The following is a 13369-nucleotide window of genomic DNA, read 5'->3' as shown; positions in this document are numbered from 1 at the left end:
TGCTTAGAAACGTAGTGGATTAGAAGTTTCCTATAAGTATTGAGTACAGTGCAAACCTGAATTAAGTAAACGTATTTGTTTCCTTTGAATGCTACATTCGCTTGTACTACATTTTTTGTGATATATTAAGTCATGTTTGATGACACACTTAGGATCAATATCTGAATTACGTATTTTTGGTTTGCAAAGCTAATTTTGAAACAATTATGTAAATATTCAATAAATGACTTTGAATACAAACTTTGACAACTCATTTTAAAACACATGATAATTCAAAATGTCAAATTATCAAGTACTTTATTCTTTACATAAAAAATCAAACAAAGAACCCCAAACAAGCATGAATTTATCCATGCTGTTCTTTCCGTATGTACGGCCTTCAGCTCCAATAGTCCAGCAGCATCTGTATTCTTCTGGCTTCTGTTTGATTTCAGTCCGTTTTATTGTCCGTCTTTGGGGCATCCTGGTTTTGTTGATCCGAGGACTTCTGCACCGGTTCAAAATAGGGTCTGTAAATATAATAACCACCAGCGACTCCAAGCAGTGCTGCTACGGCCATCTGTGAGAAGGGCACTCTGCTCCGTAACATGGCTTCTTTTAATGTGAAATCCTGATGTAGAGACACAAGACGATCCTGAAAGAAGAGAGAAGTGGTGTTATCCAAGGCACTTTATCCAGGCACTATTTTTTGTTGAAAGTATAACTATCAGCTTTCTTGTTAGCTAAGTAACTGCTGTGTTGCTGTCTGTAATGGGCCAATGGCCAATTTAATAGCATGCTACTACATTCAATTTCTACATAAATTGTTTTGCATATTATTATCCTCATATGTGAAACTAAATAACCAAAGTCTAAGAAGGACTGAAGCTAAAAACTGGACAGTGGCTCTTCACCGGCATGATTACAAATATAATTCCTAAAAATCAAAATCCATTAAATATATGCTAATTTGATGGATCTGGAAAAGGGCAAAGTAGGTAAGATTGTCCTGTACACTACGTGATGGCAGTATAAACCTAGTGTTGAGAGATGTTATGAGAAGTATTGTGTTGTTTTTGGATAAAAGCTTTAACCAACAACGTTAATTTAAGACTCATTAGACAGCCGGAACGTGGTAATTTCATGGTGATTCACACCATTCAGTTATACAAAAGTGATCCCTGAAATTAAAACTATTTCCAGAGAATTAAAAACGTTTTCTAGTATTTAAAACAAACAGACCGGATATGTTATCATTGCGTCTGCTAGGTTGAGAGTTTCCAAACCACACAGCGTTAGCTGGACGCAACAGGACGAGGTACCTGGAGGACGAATATGAAATATTTACAACTCACCGCAGAGCCCGTTTATCTTTACCGCTAATCCCCAAATACAGACAGACAAAAAGGGGCTTAAAGGTCGAAACACCAGAGGTGCACACCAACAATAATGCACCAAGGGGACTTACGTGAAGCCTTCTTCTTCTACACTTTGAAATATGACAGAACTGCTGAAAAGGAAGTGCGCCACCGGGTGGTGTAATCAGCCACTTTTTCTAGAGGCTGTCTGCTCCTCACCAGATTTACGTTTGTTAATGTCCAAAACATAACAGTGATTTATAATACTATTTATGAATAAATAAATAAAAATAAAAATAGTCATTAATACTTACTCTTACTTAGATACTTAGTGTCTTGTTCCGGAGTGCAGTCAACGTTAATCGCCATTGCCACAGCTGATAAAACATAAAAATCAAGTATTATTATTATACATTTTATAATTCAGAACTCATCATTTATACTCTTAAATAGTTATCACATCATGTGAATCAACTGAATCAACTGATTTAATTGTATATTTTTATTGTATTTCATCCCGTCTAACATTTTCTTCAAAGTAAAACGGCAACTTCCGCCGGAAGTAGGTTTGAGTGCGGAAGCACACAAGTCCAGTCCAGCTTGGAGTGAAGTCGAGGTTGACTTAAATGAGTTTTCGTATAATTGAAGATGTGACGGTTAAACAACTGTACAAATGTATAACTCGTTAATTTAATTGTGTAAATGATATCTTTGTTTTAGCTTTCAAGCAGCTTCTGACTGAACGTACCTAGGTTACAGGTATGTAAGTTAATACTAGTATTTAACTTAGTAATACTTGTATAGTCCTGACAGGTTCACTGTGGTGACAGGCAGCCAGCCGAGAGACACGATGTCCTAATGGAGAACATCCGAACACGTCTCAAATTTGGAAATAAAGTCCAAGATGTGAAGCTGAGGAAGAGAAAATCACAGCTGTACTCAAAGGAAGATGAACGTCTAAACCAAGGTCCGTTCCTTTATGTGATCCTTGAAATACAGCAGTGGGACCAAAGAACGGCTTCTGCAATGAGAACAAATCATTAATACCACTAATATGAAGCGGTTCATCTTGAACTCCACAGATGAGCTGAGAACCAGAGTTGTTTTGTTCGCTGTGGTTTTTAGACTCATCAACTGCTTCCTGGTTCAAACCAGCTTTGTCCCTGATGAGTACTGGCAGTCCCTCGAGGTTTCCCATCGCATGGTCTTCAAATATCCTTTTGACATTGTCATTTGCAACTATATCCCAGGACTGTTGTGGATTATATTTATTATTAAAAATGATCTATCGGGATTGTATTAGAGCAGTATTTTCTTATCTTATTCTAACCTTAACTGTGTGACCTATGGGTATTTGACCTGGGAATGGACGGAAGGAATAAGAGGATTCACCTATCCACTCCTCTTTGCAATCATATACAAGATATTATACTTCATTAACTACGACTCAGTTAATCTCCTGGCAAGTTCATATATTTTCTAACCAGACAACCTTTACATCGATGAGCAAATATATGTCCTACTGTCACTTTGTTTCACTCAGCGTGGTCTGCTTTGTTCTGCAGATATGGCTTCCACGAATAACTCAAGCGCTCTTTGCTGCGTTTGCAGATGTCCGATTCTTCTTTCTCATCCGAACGATGGAAAGTCGTGACGTTGCAAAATGGACGGTAAGGAGTACGGAGTGATTCACCGACTTTCATTCTGCAAACAGAGCTTCACGTCGGTTCGGGTCGCCCCGAGGTGTCATTCTGTCCCCTTTCTCTGGTCACCTCAAATACACAACTTATCCTCCAGCCTCTTCTTGTTTCGGTCTCTAGTTCTTTTGCCATATGTGCTCGTGGTTCTCGTGGTACTGCTGCACCAGGACTCTGACCAACAGCATGGAGACAACCATCACCTGTCTGGCTCTGTCTTTCTTCCCACTGCCTGGATCCAAAACACACAACAGGTCTCCCCGGTTTTTTCGTCATTGATTATTATCTTCCCCACAGTATATTATTATATAACACTTTATTGATGATTTTCCAGCAAAATATATTTGACCCTGGTCGCCGTGGCTGTCGTCGTCCGACCGACGGCCCTGATTGTGTGGTTTCCTCTGGTGATGTACCATTTCTGGTTGGAAGAAAACAAACTGAGGCTGATCACTCAGAGCTTGATTCCGATAGGGTTCGTACTTTTAATCTCCCGTCAACTGAATCTGATTCATCCTCACAGCTTTATTCTATAAAGACTTGTTGCCCTCATTTCCAGAGCTCTGGCGGTTGTGATTTCAACAGTAATCGACTGTATTTTTTATGGAAAGGTAAAACCAAAAATCCACCATGTGATCATTAGATTACAGTAACAGCTGCTTATACAAGTCCTTTCCAGGTGTAACAGTTTCTCTCTCTGTCTCCCAGTGGACCGTGGTGCAGTTCAACTTCCTGAAGTTTAACGTCTTACACAGTGTAGCAGATTTCTACGGCTCTCACCCTTGGCACTGGTACTTCACTCAGGGCTTTGCCGTGGTGATCGGCCCTCACCTTCCGCTCTTCCTTCACGGGTGCAGCATCGCCTTCAAAAAATACAAGATTCTGTTGGCAGTGATTGTTTGGACAATCACGGTTTACAGGTAAAATGTCAGTGTTCACATTCATGCAATGATATTTATCAAACTTCAGAATGCTTATCATTAGTGTTTGAGTGTGATCACATGACTAACCACACCTATGTTTAGGATAAGCATAACCAATCAGAAACAAGGATTTATCCCACAGACGCCGTCTTTAAAAAAAAAAATTGTAATCATTTTTTCATACTGAAATATTTGTATAGTTGGTTTTATGTGTGTCGTTTTAAGTAATATTGAAATAATAATAATATTCAAAAACTCCACATGAAGCCTTTAAAAAGCCAAACTTTGCTGCTTTCTGACATGTTTGAATCCTTCCCTTCAGTTTGCTGCCTCACAAGGAGTTCAGATTCATCTATCCGGTGCTTCCTTTCTGTATGATCTTCTGTGGTAAGTTTTTATTTCATATGTAAAATATCAGCAATAATCAAATGTCGGGTGTATCTTTTAATACTTCTTTTACTACAGGAATATCGTTGGCTAATTTAAAAGCGTGGCGACGAACTGCCACGTTCGCCCTGTTAGTGAGCAACCTGGTTGCAGCTCTGTACACCGGCCTGATCCACCAGAGAGGCCCTGTGGACGTGATGAGCCACCTCCAGACACTGTGTGACGTCAGCGGCCCCCGGCAGCCAGACGTCCTCTTCCTCATGCCCTGCCACTCAACTCCTTATTACAGGTTTTATTTTCAAGTCTAACGCTAATGTACATTACTTTGTAGGACTGGGTGTATTTTGAAACATTTAATAACCCATGGTTGCGAATGTCTTTGAGGAATATAAACATAAACTTTGAAATATTTAGCTGAGTATGCTAAATATATTAATTCAGCAGTGACTGTTTTAATAGAAGCAGCTTTAGAACGTTGCCTGCATGCAAAATACATTTAAGAAGTGTGATTTAAGAAAATGTATAACCAAAGATTAGGTAAATAATGCAAAAGTCCATTTCTGAAGACGATAAGAACGTCTGACCCTTCGTACCCGACTGCTCTCTGCAGCCACGTCCACTGCCCGATGAAGATGAGGTTTCTCGAGTGTCCTCCAGATCTCGGAGAGAAAGGTTACGTCGATGAAGCGGACCACTTCTACAGGGATCCTCTTCACTGGCTCAGGACTTCTTTTCCATACAAATCATCTATACCGACGCTGTTGGTTTTGTTTGATGTTTTGGAGGAGGTAAGATCTTTACCAATTATATTTCCCACCATGTATTTTTCAAAATAATGTGTAGTATTTATGATGTAAATCTGTGCTTTTTGTTGTAGGAAATCTCCTTTTTTTTGCAAGGGAATAAATTTGTGAGGACAGCAGAGATATTTCATACTCACTTTCCAGAAGGGAGAGTTGGAGGAAGCATCTTTATTTATGAAAGGCACTGAAAACACTGGAAAGTTCCTGTTCTGCACGAGAATGTCAAATAATATAGATTTGCTTCTGAAATAAAGATTTTAAATTGATATTATTTTGAAATACCATTGGTCGGATGTCAGATTTATAACACTAACTATTTATTTTCAAACATACATTTGGTGACATTATTTCTTCCAGTAACCTTTTGTCAACTTGTGCAAATAAAACAAACAAAACTTTCAAGTCCCATTTAAATAAGCAAGAGGTGGAATGTTAGAAGAATACATCTTAACTCTGAGAGCAAATTACAACGCACACTCACTCAGAAACAGAAAATTAAAACCACATGGCTATAAACAAACACATTCAAGAATGTGGTAAATTTAAATTTACACTTTATCCAAATTGTTCACAGAAAATCCCAATCTATGTTTCTGCTCGATAATGCATGTGTATTTCAGTGGTTGACGATGGGTTACAATGTTCCTTTTGAGGAAAAAAAATTTATCAGCTCTAAAATTTACATTTTTCCAAGTGTCTTATCTTCACATTTGTGAACTTTGGATTCTGGTATACCACATCTTTCTCTAAAAAGTTACAAATACTCCACTAAAAATAAAACAGCTCAAGGACATTCAGTAGCATTTAAAAGTTAACATTGTGCAAACTTACAAAAAAAATGAGATATTGCATCCAAACACAAACCAAAACATTAAACCAGTAGGGCGTTTTCAGTATTTTGGATCAAAAGGCATCGGACCCAGTTCTACTTTGACGTCGGCCGTGTGTCTGTCTGCGTTTCTTCCGTATCGGCTCCACTTGCGCTCACTGTGCGGTCGAGGTCTGGCTCTCTGATGCTTTCGCTGTTGATGCGTCGCCCTCGACCCCTTGGAGTCTGCTTCTGGCCCTTCAAATGGCCCACTGTGGGATCACCACACAAAACACACATGGCACACAAGGATCACAGGGTTGCTCATTTATGCACAACCTGAGAATTAAAATGATGTTCGAAGAAAAAAGAAATCCAACTAAAGCCTCTAAAAATAAAGGGCACTAACAGAGTTCGGCGTTGCTTTCTTTAAAGGGGTAACTTTTAACCCTGGTTGGAACTCTTCTAGGTCATGAAAATTGTATTATTTAATAAAGAAATAATGAATAAAGGATTGGAAAACTTTCAGCATAATTTACGTTATGTGGGTTTCCTACCTAATAAAGTAAAGTACTTTAACTTACTTTGGGCCAGAGCTTTTTTTATAAGCTTCTCCTAAGTGCCGGTCAACAAAGTCAGCCAGGTCTCTGAATTCGGCGCCATGATGGTCAGGCTGGTGAATGTCGGTCAGATAGTTTCCCACGATGCTGACGAAGTCTGTGAACAGCATCTGATCGTGGATGAACACTCCGTCGTGGAAGAAGTCGCTGATGAACGACTCCAGCTCTTTCCAGTGGTGGAAGTGGTCGGCCTCCTGGTGCACGTAGCTCTGCAGCAGCGGGTAAAATGTGTCTGCTCGGATTGGCTCCCTGACCTTTTCACTCATGGACTCCTGGTAGACGCAGTCGAAGATGCCAGAGCATCCTTTCGAGTTCCTCTTGTGTGCGTCTTGACCTTCATGAACTCTAGACTCTGATTTTCGCATGTTGGGATTGTTGTGGAAGGAATCGTCAGGTTTGCGTTGGTGTCGGTGATGAGATTTGTGGAATCCGTGCTTCCATGACTCTTTTGTGTTCCTCTCACCCTGCCCGTCATCAGAAAACCCGCTGGCTTTCTGGATGAAGGTCGAAGCTGAATGCTTGAAGTGTCGAAAACTTGATTTGACAGAATCTGAAAACCTCTTGAGGTTCTCCTTCACAGCTTCCTTTGCTTTCTTTATCTGCTCTTTGTGGTGATGAACAAATTCCTTAGTGGAGTTCTTCACAGCGTCAAACGTCTGTTTCACTTTCCCTGCCACGCCCTCTTTTGTCCATCTCACTTTTGACTCCGTGTCTCCTTTAGCTCGGTCATCCTTTGTTTCCACGTACAGTCTCTCCCACAAGTCGGAGCGCTGCTGCTCGAAGCTCAGTTTCTTCTCCAGCTCAATCAGTCGGGATCGGAGCTCTTCTGTCCCTGGACCAGATTCCTTTCCAGCTGTGGGGATGTCATTCCTCAGCACATTCAACTCTCTCCTCAGCTCACCTGTTATTGTTTGCTCCTTGTCAAGCTTCTTTCTCAGCGTCTGTGCCTCAGCCACCATGTCTTCCCTCTGGCTGTGGAGGCTTTTGATCAACTGTTTCTCCTCCTCCAGCTGGTCTTTCAGTCTCTGTATTTCTAAGAGCAGCGAGTTGCTCCCGGGTCCCAACGCCTCCCGATCTCTAATCTCAGAGCGCAGGTTTCTCAGCTCCTTCTGTAGGGAAGAAAGGGACTTTTCTTCGCGTTCCAAGGAGGTTTTCAGCAGCTGGTTCTCAGCGGTCAACTTCTGCTGCTGAGACCCAATGTTGGTACTCATTTTGTCAGTCTTCTGTTTGAGCAGCATTTTCAGGTCATCTCTCTGGGCCTTCGTGGAAAAAGATGGGAAACGAGGGAAATGTATGGCTTTTAAAGTGTTGTTCATATATGTGATCATTTAACTGGACGACATTTAATTCCGCATTTGAGCAGTAAAACTAAACGGAACAGGGGAAATGCAATTTGTTTTTAGCTTCAGTTTTGATTTGTTGATCAACATTTCTTTATTATGTCACCAAAGAAGTACCTGAATATGCTCCTGTCTGATGATGAGGTCCTGGTTCTCTTTCTTCATTTTCTCAATCACCTCTGTGAGCATTGACATCTTTTTTTGCTCATCCAGCTCATTTAATCCTGACTCACCCCTCTGGATCTGGGTGTTACAAGAGAGACACAAGTAACGGTCCATTCATTAATACAACAAGGTTTAAAATTGGTTTGAATCCCTAACCCTACAACTATGAGTTTGTGCTGATATTTTGGTCAGGTGTAATGCAATTAAATAAAATACTTTATGTGTTAGCTCAAGTCAATGATAGATTTGAGGAGTATGTAGGTGGATTTTAATGCATTATATATATTTGTTTTCAAGTATTATTTTATGGGCACTTTGTTTACACACCTAGCCAGCAATAATAATTATGATCTTACATGTATTAATGTAATCTAATAAAACATTACAGCCTTTGGAATAACCAACGTTTAGCAAACTCCTTTTAGACACAGTATCAATTAAATATTATACGTTCAATGTTGATTTATTATGAGGCTTTTGTTTGGTCAAACAAAGAATAAACTACAAGTTTGGGTTAGTGTTATGCATAAGACGTCACAGAGGTAAAAGGCGGGACCAGAGAGACAATGATTATTGTAATGTACGTTCTGTCGTAAATTAACTTGTTGTTGAATTTGTGTTCTTTTTTTCTCACTCACCTGGCTTAGAAAAGCTTGTTCTCCAACATGTTGTGGAATCAGATCCTTCACAACATCAAGTTCATTCACCCCGACTTTATCTACAGTTTTGTGTCTTACTTGAACCTGGACCGTACCTGTAACACAACAGATTATTCACATATTACATAGGAAGCAGTTCTGCATCACAGTTGGCATGTGATGGAAGTACAGTGGTTTACTGAGGTATCTTTTAGGGCTGCACAATTAATAGAATTTTAATTGCGATTTTTCCTGCATCAATTAAAAGGAGCATGATCATTGACATTCAAAATGTGCTACATATAAAATCAAGTGATTCCTCAACCAACAGTTTGTCATCTAGCAGGGAGAGAACGAGATGGAAGGAGTCATGCGCGCAATCCCAGAGAAAGTTCTGTCTGCTGTGGTCTCCGGTATTAGTAGAAGAGTAGAGACCGACAACAGAACAAAGAGCAGACTACACAGGTGGGAAAGGGAAATCAAATGTGAGGAGCAGAAGGCGAGACGCTAGTCCCTCGAAGAGGATCATCATTCGTTGTCAAAATTCAAGTTTTGGGGATTTAGGGCAAGTGATGTTAACCAAGAACCAATCACATGCGTTAGAGATGTTTTAACTTGTTTAACCACCTGAAGAATGTGCTTATTAGCTGGAATGTAGCACAACTATGAAAGTAGAAGCAGAATTCTAGAACCGAGGACCAAAACCATATTAAGTCTTCAAGGGCCGGTGGGATTATTTCATTGGTCACAGATGATGAAGGTTATATACTGTTGAAGTACAAATCTATGTTTACAAAAACATCATACAATCATTTTAGTTTGTCGTAAACTTCTTACCATAGAAGTGGCCGTAGCCGATACTAATGGCTATGACGAGGGAGATCAGGATACAGCCGTTGAGGATATTGCCGCCCTGGCCTTGCATTCGATAATCCAGACTTCTAACTTCCTCCTGCTGCTGCTTCTGTGGACAATTCTGTTCTTTGACCTCCTCTTCCTCCTCCTCCTCCTCACTCTTGCCAGACCCTAGCACCTCCTCAGGCTCTGTGACAATGCTGGCGGTGTTCTTCCTCAACCTTCGTCTGCGGACCACAGCGCCAGGGCTTTGTCCTGCCTCATCCTCACTGCTGCTGGATTTTGTCACAGTGGGCTGCTTCGCTAGGAAAACTACAGGAATGATACACAAAGTTATGGCTGCAGTCATTATTTTCTGTAAAGAAATGAACATAAATAGGCGCAACAATAACAGGCTCAGAAAGCATGTGTCAGTTAGGTTAATCATGCTAATAAGATCCAACAGATTATCAAATGCAGAACAATATCATGGCAAATCCTTGATCCAATTTTGTATTTTAATATTCTCTCTACAAATCATATGCCTTTAAAAGTGTGAATGAAGATGTCTTCGGGTAGGTTGATAAATCTGGTCATGTATAAATATATCAAACAAAAACATTCATGGGTTATGGTGGCGTTATTAAACTGACTAAAATTCCCTATCATTTGAATATCACTACATTTATTATATTAAAAAAACGTGTTATAAAGAGGTAAACAGACCTACAAAGATCTGCGCATGCACATACACACACGGTTAATATTATTAAACAGCGTGTGTTCTTGTCAGAAGCTGGAGGATTAGTTCTGTTCACTGCTGAGCAGCCTTTCCATCATATCAGATGCACTGCAGTTTCAATCAGAACACCTTGAAGAGAGCGGCCTCCAGGGAGCCGACTTCTCAGATGGCCGCCTAAGTTCACAAGACTCTGTGGAAGTTTCCAGTGACTCAACATCAAACCTGCTTTGATTATGTAGGAAAAAAGGCAGAGGAGCACAGTTTGTGTTGATGTGTCTAATTTATCTATGTGGATTCTTTGGTTAAATTAAGTCAGCCTGTTAAGGAAATCTTAAAGAAAGTAGAGTGTACAGGTTTATGTGGTGCAGAGGTCCTACCAGTCTCTGCTGCAGTGAAGGCATACTGGCTGCTGCAAGAGGTGCCCATGTAAAACTCTTCATTGGCTGCAGCAGCCTCTGCCTCTTCCACCTCCACATGCTCGCCCTCCTTTAAGTCTCCGAGAGTCACAATATCTGAATGATCGCTTGAGGACAACAGTGCCACATGCTGTTTCCCATTGGAGTTGTTATCTCTGGGCTGGTGAAGATACAATATACTTGTAGTTGGAAGGCGAAAGGAGCAGCATCTGAATTAATCAAAGACCCTGAAGAGTATTTGTATATTCTTCTCACCTCTAAAGCACATAATGTCTCATCTATGGCTTGCTCTTCCAGAGTTTCGTCAAGGGAATCCGCAACCTTCTCTTCAACACACAGAGCTGAAAATATAACATTCAAATTGAAATGAGTGAACAAAACTTGTTATTATTGAAAAGGTCATGTTTAAATAATTTCGTACGGATAGCCAGATCCATTTATTTCCTTCTTCCTGTTTATGTGACTCAACCAAAGAAAACGGCTGGACAGGATTTGAATAAGAATTAAATAAAATGCGATTGCGTTTTCTCTATTTGGCCCATGGATAATGGAATGTAAAATGGCCCTAAAATTAGAGTTTTATTATTATTTTATCAGAATTGTATACTCCGAAGTCAAACAACAGTGGGACTTTCTGTGTTGGAAAGCTGTGTTGCTAACTAGTATTCCTATGAATGACATTAGCTAAATCCCACTTGTTTTATTATTATTATTATTATAGTTCTATCCGCACATAGACACCCGATGTATCAAAGAAAACCGTATTCTTATAATACCATACTAATTATATAATTAGTAGTTAATATTACTGATAAACTATTGTTAATAATAAGGATTTTTACCATTAGATACAGAAGCCTGTTCATCCTGCAGCTCCGCTTCCTTCACTGAAGGGTGCTCTAACAGCTCGGCCTCCACTGCACCCTCCGATCCCAAAGTCTCAATATCTGAACCCTTCAAAAACAATAAGCATACCTTAAAACTGAGCATGATGAAAGAAATACATATTGATTTATTCAAAATCATAACTACCCCATCATGTGATAAATATTAAGAAATCAGCCAATAGACACAGACGTACAATATTAAGCAAGGAAGGAGCAGCGTAAATGTCATGCTGGACTCCACTGATCTTGTGATAGTCGTATCGTTTTTCATTCACAGACACTCGCTCTCCTTGCGGCATTGTAAAAATGAAAAAGAGATACAAAAAGAAATGAAAATAGCCGGGATTATGAAAAAAAAAAGATTTGTACCTCATTACTAATAATGGTCCAGCCACAAGACGACTCTGCATCACTTGACGTCTCAGACATTTTCTGTCAGTTGTCAGCAATATACAGGGATCTAAAAGAGATGACAAGGTCAAAAACTGTAAACAGCATGTAACGTTAGTGGTGAGAAAGATAAGCTGTGCCAGTTTGTTACAAGCTGAAAAACAGCATTGTAAATCTTCAGTTTTAAAAGTTGAAACATATCTTATTATTGTACAGGATTATGGTTACTGAATATTTTATAAACAATAGTAAGTGCTATAATGGCATTACAAATCTGGATCCTGATTCAAGCATTTGCTACTGTGTGTTCAATGGCGAACATGAGTGAGTTGACCGTGGCTGTTGCACACGATAAGAAGCCAAATATTTATTTATTCTGGTGTATCTAAACCCGGGTTCCAGTTGAATGCCTAAATCTTGTTTTATACACTAGATAACTTTTATCGGCACTAGGCCCCCTCAAGACATAATTAATTTACCAAGCAGTAACGTTAATGAATCGCGAGTACGCTCCGTTAAAACACATAATAAAAACAACACTAAAATGTAGAATCAAATTTCAACAGTGACATCTATCGGTGACAAACCACAATAGCAGCTGACAAATATTGTCAGGCCGCAGGAGCTGGAATTGAAAGCAGACAAAGTTTCCATCAGCAGCAGCGTCTCCCCGCAGCCGCTAATGAGGCATTAGCATCGTCCGTTAGCATGAACCGCTCGGGGACACTTAACGGCTGGTCCCCAGCTAGCTAACGTTAGTTGACTGACTCACGAGGCTAACGGTAGTTATCGACGTGCTCTCTCGGAACAACAGATAGTGTCTTATTGCAAGCGTTAGTCCACATTACCGGGCTTTAACACCGTTATAATAGCGTGTGACAAAGTAAAATGATGCAACTCACCGGTGTTTTGCGCCAAGCGACAAGCAGGTGTTTACATGGAGCCCAAGAGTTATTGCAGAATGTCCCAGCCCAGGTTATCCGTTAACAACACGGAAAACATGACTGTAGGAGGGAAATGTAGTTTTTAGTGGTTCAGGCGTAGACGCTGCGTGGCGTCTTAGAACCACATTTCCCACAAGCCAGCACGGTGGTCAAACGTGCTCAGCACGGTTAAAAACAAACCGTCAAGAACATAAACAAGGAAGCGTGACACACTGATAGATATATCTTCGGACACACTACACAGCGCAGACCTCTAATCACCAACATTTCGTTTCGTTGACCGATACAAAGTTATGTTGCCCGACTGCAAGGATTTTATTATATTACCTACGTTAATGAACGTTTGTGTATGTTTATATAACTTTCCTGTTTGGAATGTAAAAGTTGTAGCAACAACTTGGATTGTGAAAATAATTACCGTATATTCAGTAAAAACAT

The 13369-nt window shown here is 40.0% G+C and overlaps 3 protein-coding genes across 11 annotated transcripts; 1 reads left to right on the top strand and 2 right to left on the bottom strand.

The window, feature by feature from the left end:
* Positions 1-250: 250 nt before the first annotated feature.
* Positions 251-1556, bottom strand: LOC119196371 (uncharacterized). 2 transcript variants are annotated; one of them, XM_037452001.2, is made up of 2 exons: positions 1448-1556; positions 251-634 (listed from the first exon to the last, which is right to left on the bottom strand). In XM_037452001.2, exon 2 carries the CDS (start codon positions 587-589, stop codon positions 431-433), a length of 159 nt encoding a protein of 52 aa, XP_037307898.1. In that variant the 5' UTR covers positions 590-634; positions 1448-1556; the 3' UTR covers positions 251-430. The 2 variants fall into 2 exon arrangements, with proteins under 2 accessions (XP_037307898.1, XP_062417759.1); XM_062561775.1 differs by having other exon boundaries at positions 1335-1462.
* Positions 1557-1903: 347 nt separating this feature from the next.
* Positions 1904-5359, top strand: pigb (phosphatidylinositol glycan anchor biosynthesis, class B). 6 transcript variants are annotated; one of them, XM_037489209.2, is made up of 13 exons: positions 1904-1953; positions 2142-2304; positions 2420-2549; positions 2682-2799; positions 2903-3007; positions 3158-3288; positions 3369-3509; positions 3594-3645; positions 3743-3954; positions 4280-4344; positions 4423-4633; positions 4955-5132; positions 5222-5359. In XM_037489209.2, the coding sequence occupies exons 2-13, from the start codon at positions 2196-2198 to the stop codon at positions 5333-5335; spliced, it is 1566 nt and encodes a 521-aa protein (XP_037345106.2). In that variant the 5' UTR covers positions 1904-1953; positions 2142-2195; the 3' UTR covers positions 5336-5359. The 6 variants fall into 6 exon arrangements, with proteins under 6 accessions (XP_037345106.2, XP_037345090.2, XP_037345099.2 ...); XM_037489193.2 differs by having other exon boundaries at positions 1907-2012; XM_037489202.2 differs by having other exon boundaries at positions 1914-2096; positions 2172-2304.
* ccpg1 (cell cycle progression 1) lies at positions 5296-13005 on the bottom strand. Of its 3 annotated transcripts, none has more exons than XM_037489161.2 (11): positions 12890-13005; positions 11967-12057; positions 11553-11664; positions 10966-11051; positions 10672-10870; positions 10424-10519; positions 9556-9885; positions 8719-8834; positions 8033-8158; positions 6540-7834; positions 5296-6227 (listed from the first exon to the last, which is right to left on the bottom strand). In XM_037489161.2, the coding sequence occupies exons 2-11, from the start codon at positions 12024-12026 to the stop codon at positions 6038-6040; spliced, it is 2610 nt and encodes an 869-aa protein (XP_037345058.2). In that variant the 5' UTR covers positions 12027-12057; positions 12890-13005; the 3' UTR covers positions 5296-6037. The 3 variants fall into 3 exon arrangements, with proteins under 3 accessions (XP_037345058.2, XP_037345063.2, XP_037345071.2); XM_037489166.2 differs by having other exon boundaries at positions 10424-10516; XM_037489174.2 differs by lacking the exon at positions 10424-10519.
* Between the last annotated feature and the right edge of the window lie 364 nt (positions 13006-13369).

Source organism: Pungitius pungitius, chromosome 4, assembly GCF_949316345.1.
Source record: "Pungitius pungitius chromosome 4, fPunPun2.1, whole genome shotgun sequence".
In the NCBI taxonomy this organism is placed as follows: domain Eukaryota; kingdom Metazoa; phylum Chordata; class Actinopteri; order Perciformes; family Gasterosteidae; genus Pungitius; species Pungitius pungitius.
This window is presented reverse-complemented; position numbering and strand designations above follow the sequence as displayed.

Bases quoted from the DNA above. Each gene is read 5' to 3' on its own strand.
- LOC119196371 (XM_037452001.2), bottom strand. From the start codon at position 589: ATGTTACGGAGCAGAGTGCCCTTCTCACAGATGGCCGTAGCAGCACTG.
- ccpg1 (XM_037489161.2), bottom strand. From the start codon at position 12,026: ATGTCTGAGACGTCAAGTGATGCAGAGTCGTCTTGTGGCTGGACCATT. The intron at 11,052-11,552 runs GTAAAAATCCTT...TTATATTTTCAG, and splicing joins ACAGGCTTCTGTATCTAATG to CTCTGTGTGTTGAAGAGAAG. The intron at 10,520-10,671 runs GTAGGACCTCTG...ACATAATCAAAG, and splicing joins CTTCACTGCAGCAGAGACTG to CAGGTTTGATGTTGAGTCAC.
- pigb (XM_037489209.2), top strand. From the start codon at position 2,196: ATGGAGAACATCCGAACACGTCTCAAATTTGGAAATAAAGTCCAAGAT. The intron at 2,550-2,681 runs ATATCCTTTTGA...TAACTGTGTGAC, and splicing joins TCCCATCGCATGGTCTTCAA to CTATGGGTATTTGACCTGGG. The intron at 4,634-4,954 runs GTTTTATTTTCA...TGCTCTCTGCAG, and splicing joins CACTCAACTCCTTATTACAG to CCACGTCCACTGCCCGATGA.